Source organism: Penaeus vannamei, chromosome 20 (genome assembly GCF_042767895.1).
Source record: "Penaeus vannamei isolate JL-2024 chromosome 20, ASM4276789v1, whole genome shotgun sequence".
Classification (NCBI taxonomy): Eukaryota; Metazoa; Arthropoda; class Malacostraca; order Decapoda; family Penaeidae; genus Penaeus; species Penaeus vannamei.
In genome coordinates this window covers 32,386,549-32,391,548 of record NC_091568.1, presented here as the reverse complement: position 1 = coordinate 32,391,548, position 5,000 = coordinate 32,386,549, and the positions used below count along the sequence as shown (strand labels likewise).

The 5,000-nt window shown below is 36.9% G+C and overlaps 1 protein-coding gene across 7 annotated transcripts in view; it reads left to right on the top strand.

Annotated features, from left to right (window-relative positions):
• The window catches only part of LOC113815636 (F-BAR domain only protein 2), a 70,102-nt gene that overhangs the window by 11,672 nt on the left and 53,430 nt on the right, over positions 1–5,000 (top strand). For 2 of the 7 annotated variants that reach the window (XM_027367659.2, XM_027367657.2), the window contains exons 6-8: positions 1–96; positions 1,995–2,495; positions 3,950–4,159. The exon at positions 1–96 is cut by the window's left edge and continues 100 nt beyond it. In XM_027367659.2, coding sequence (XP_027223460.2) covers positions 1–96; positions 1,995–2,495; positions 3,950–4,159 — 807 coding nt within the window. The remainder of the gene's footprint in view (positions 97–1,994; positions 2,496–3,949; positions 4,160–5,000) is intronic. The other 5 variants (XM_070135374.1, XM_070135372.1, XM_070135373.1 and 2 more) reach the window with 3 other exon arrangements.

The following is a 5,000-nucleotide window of genomic DNA, read 5'->3' as shown; positions in this document are numbered from 1 at the left end:
TACACCGTGACCTTCTCAGCCAGTACTCTCAGTTCTCAGTGGAAAAACTGCTTGACCAGTTTGCGCTTTCAAAACATACAGGATTAGAAAAACCATGTGAGTAAGAATGGAGCCCCTGTTTTACATTATATTTAGTCTACCATGATAAAATCATGATAAGTTATGAACCACTGGAGGATATATTAAAACTCCCATGAATTGTTTTTATATAAATTTCATGAAATAGGCATAACAAGTATGTTAGTTTGTAATGTGTATCTTTCCTGCACTCGAGGTAATTTTTTTAAAGATAAGCAAGCTTTTCCCTTATTTTGTGAGGTTAGCCAGACTTGTAGGTTAGACCTATTAAGAAAAAGTTATGTGTATATAAGATAGATATATAGATAGATAGTTTGATAGATAGTTTAATAAATAGATATATAAACAACGCTTATGATACTAGGACTACCCTACTTGTATTTCTGTACTATTCATCATCACAGAGAGAAAAGGATAATTAAATTTGATCACATGCCATATATGTTTACATACAGACATTGGAGACAGATTTCCTAGTTAACTCTCTCCGAAATAGGCTTGTTTTCTTGTAAGTGCTCTGTTGAAGCACCGTCATTAGTATTCCCTTGTATGATATTGGATTGTACTAAAAAAAATAATTGATGATAAAAACACGAGAGATGATTTAACTTACTATTACTTACATTGCAAGGTGAATTCTTATCCTTTCGTGTATTTTGTCTCCTCTGGAGAACTGATGTTGATTTTTAACACTGTCTCTGCTTGCTTCAGTTGACATTTATCCTTGTTTGTCACTGTCACTCCTCAGTTTTATTTATTTGTAGTTCTTAATCACTGCAGTAATCAATCATTCTGTCTGGTCCATTATATGCATTGTTTCAATATTGTGGTTAGTACTGAATTTTGGCATGAGAGCCACATAAGTGCCCTTCTCTCTCATGACCCATCTGATCCAGCACTTGTGCCTGCTAGTTACAAGACCTCAAGATTATTTTTCTTATTTCACAATGCCAGAGGGTTCCTAATGCCTTGTAAAGCCAAAAGGCCTAACCCCACCATAATCTCAATACCGTAGTCAGCAGCTTTAAAGGAATGTGGAGTTCCTCTGAACTACTATTCCACCTATCGCACAACCAGTGAAAAAGCAATACAATGTTGTTTAAGTGTTCACTTTAGTTCAGGATTACTTTTTCAAATCTCAATTCTTTTGTTTGGCTGATAACTATTCGTGTTCAACTTCAGTCCTTCAACTCCTTTGTCAGTAATTTGACTTTATTGAATGATTTAGTTTTTCTTTTTTTGCTTTAGTAGACAGTATCATTGTGCTCTTCCTCAAATGTCAAGAGTATATATATACATGGACTTTCCACTGTGGTTTTGTTTTATTAATATTAATTTATATATATTGGTAAATACTTAGTCACCAAGAAGTTAACATATATACTGGAGACCAATAAGTAAATGTTTATCAGACTAGGATTTTGTTATATCATACTTGAGGCAGGTATTTTTACAGTCAAGTTTTGGTATACATCTTAAAGCAGTGGTTTCTAACCTTTTTCATTCTGTGGCACCCAATCAGTATATGACAATATCCATGGCCCTGTTCACTGACTTGTCTTTTCAGATTCAGTTATTGATAGTTATGAATAGGGTAATGATGTCAGTAGCTATAGGACAAGAACACTTTATGGAAAGATTGTGATTTATTAACATGTGAGAGATTATTATCTGTAGATACTGTAGTTAAGATAGAATTCAGTTTAATTCAACATCATTTACATATTGCTCTATGGCCCCCCAGAAAGTATTCTGTTGCCTGAAGATTGGGAATCCCTGTCATAAAGGATATGGTGTGGTATAGAGAGAAGGGAGAATGCCTCTTGGTACTCTATTCTAGATATACTCGTATGTCTTTTTTTTTGTACATCTACATATAACAAGACTACATTTTTTTTGTTTTCTTTATCCTACAGATGTGATGGTTTTTGAAGATGCTGGGTCTCTAGGATCAGCTGTTTCAGGACAGCAGTCGCCCGAACCTGCTGATCAGTCCAAATCCTCAGCAGAAGATGCAGGGGTTGGCGGGGGAAGCTCCAGTGGTGGCGTCCTAGCTGGAGGTACTGTGGTTGTCACAAAGTCGGGTAGGAAAGAAACTGGTAAAAAGTTTTTAAGGGAGCGTGCTTCCATGTTTTCTATGTCCAGGGTTACCCTAAGGTCTCCCTCAGTGACCACAGCAGGAAGTGGTGGAGGTGGGGGGCAAGGGGGGGATAACAGCAGGGTCACGGTCAGTCCTCCCTCCACACCCACCAACATCACACAGGATCCCAGTCACTCTCCAGAAATTAAAACAGCTGGGGCTTCCGTGTGCACACCTCCCACAAGAGGTAGCAACAACTCTAGCACTAGCAACAGCAAACCGTCCCGTCGCACCACCTCTCTCCTCAACCTCTTTGTGGCGTCCACTTCTTTCACTGGTATGTGGTTGTTCCGTGTGCTCTGTGTTACTGGCTCTGTGGCAATATGTAGTGTTTTAATTCTTCTTTTCTCTTTCAGGTAGTTTTTCACATGCTATCACATGATCACCTGAATATAATGAGCTTTGTAGAATGCTTTTCTGATTCATTTTGTGATTTGTATTTCCCCCTACAGGATTTTTGTTTTTTAGGCAGAGGATGTAGATTCCTTTCTATAACAATAAATGGCAGTGTTAGTCCTATACATTGGAATGTCTCAATATAGTCTAAGATAGCAGGTAATTGGGCTATAAAATAGACATGATAACATGTTTAAGAATCTGCAGACTGTATACAGAATAAAGATTGCTATTGTAATATGACTAACTCAGTTGACCAGGGAAGTGATTTTTGCATAAATAAAGGGAATGCAGCTACTTCATAATTAAATACATGCAGTGTAATGCAAGAAGGTTAGATATTATTATTGCTTACATGTGAGGTTACCCCTGTTAGTGCATGGCATATTGAAGCAAAAGAAATATCTGGATGACTAAATTGCCAGAAACATAAATGATTTACAAAAATCTCTTCTCTGTTAAAACTTGTTTTAAAGTATGGCTCTTAAGTTAGAAGATGATATAGTCAAGATGGGATCACTGGTATTTGGGGTATTTGAGACCAATTGAGTTACTAATTAGCCAAAATAATGTAAATGATATCTGTATAGATTTCAATAGAAAACCTGGTAAGAGGTGATTTTGCTTTGGTGCTTACCATTCTAAAGCCCTTACTGAAAGCACCTGCCGAGTACAGACTCATTGCTTGAAAGATAAGTATTGGCCAATCTGAAACAAATGGGAACGTTAGCTGGAGCCTCTGCTGCAACTTAGTTTGAACTATGAATAACTGATTGAGATAATTAGAGATGAAGTTCAGTTTGGATGAGAAACGACAAACTTTGGGAATTGATTGCATAAGTTCTTAGTTTGGGTTTGATTTTAAAAAGTTTATGATCTATTGAAATAAGGTGAAATTCATCACATGGTTCTGAAGTATATGAAGCATACAGGCAAATGAGAGCCTTGATTTACTGTGGGTATAACTGGCGCTGTTTATTTTTTGAATATATATCATATATTCTTAAGTTTAAAGCTGATTATATACTTTATGTATTTTGCTTTTTGTAAAGGTATCTGTTTAACCGTTCTTGTCATTTTTTTCAAGTTATTTGTCATTTTAGTATTTTATGTATCTGTTTACTTTCAATTTTTTTTAGAAAGATGTGTCATTGTTACAGTTTGGGCCAATCCTTTAGTAGCCATGTTAGTTTAGGTAAATTCTCTACAGGATGGGAAAGCATTGTAATGTTAATGTTAGTAATGGTTTAGAATGATTAATTGTTACCCAAGAAGATTTGACTGAAGCTAGTGTGACTAATGTTTGTCTCTGTATGGGTTAATATGACCTTCCAGGTCGAAGTGAACGTGAGTGGTCTGCTCCCCCCAGCTGTAATTCAGGTGGGGGGGAAGGTAGCCAGGATGGGGATGGGGGTGAGAGGGTCACCGAGAGCCTCCCCCCTTCCCCAGCCAAGGCTCCCCCTGCACGTGTTACCAGTGCCCCCACCAGCCCTACTGCAGCGGACGATCCAAGCCTGGCCCGCAGTGTATTCCGCTCCTCAAAGTGTAGGGTTAACCTGCCTCTTTGTGCTATATCTTTGCTCTTATTAGTGGTCTTTTTAGACCTTGTGATTGATGATTGCTTGTAGGAAAGTCTAGGTAATTGGGACTATGTATTCACATCACTTGTCTGTATGAATGGCACAAAAAAAAATTGGAATAGCTTTGATAAAACTTTTGATTGGTTGACAGTATTGATTAATTTTACAATGATGAGATCCTATGCCATTGCCTGAAACAATCATCTATCACAAGTTCATAATAAAATGTTTGTGGTTATTGATGGCTCTTCTACATAGTTTTGTTCATTACTGTGAACAGTGATAAACAAAAACTCCTGATAATTCATCAATGGCAAATAAGTATACAGTAGTAAGTTGTGATAATAGAAATTCTATAAAGGCCATCAATTGATCACATGTAATATAGTCGTCCCACCTTAGATGCAGTGTTGGGAGGTGATAAAATTTTCATTACATTTTTTCTATCATCAGATAAGGTTATGATATGCTGAACTTCATATATTAATGGTCTTCATCGAATTGTCTGAAAATTTTATCATTTTGATTAGACTTTTTTGTTATGCTTTCTTGCTTTTAAAGGGTGCCTTGGTGGAGGTAAATGTTTAATACAATGGTAAAGCCTTTGCTGTAGTTTCTGATATGTATAACTGACATTTTATTCACACTTCCAGAATAGCAGGGACACAAACTTAACTAAATCAACTTGGTGGTTTGCTTAGTGGATGCAGTGCATATATACCCTATGTGTGTAAAAATTTTGGGGGACCTCCAGCACTATTGGCTGTCTGAAGCTTTGTGACTTTCATTCTTCATGTAGTCAGACC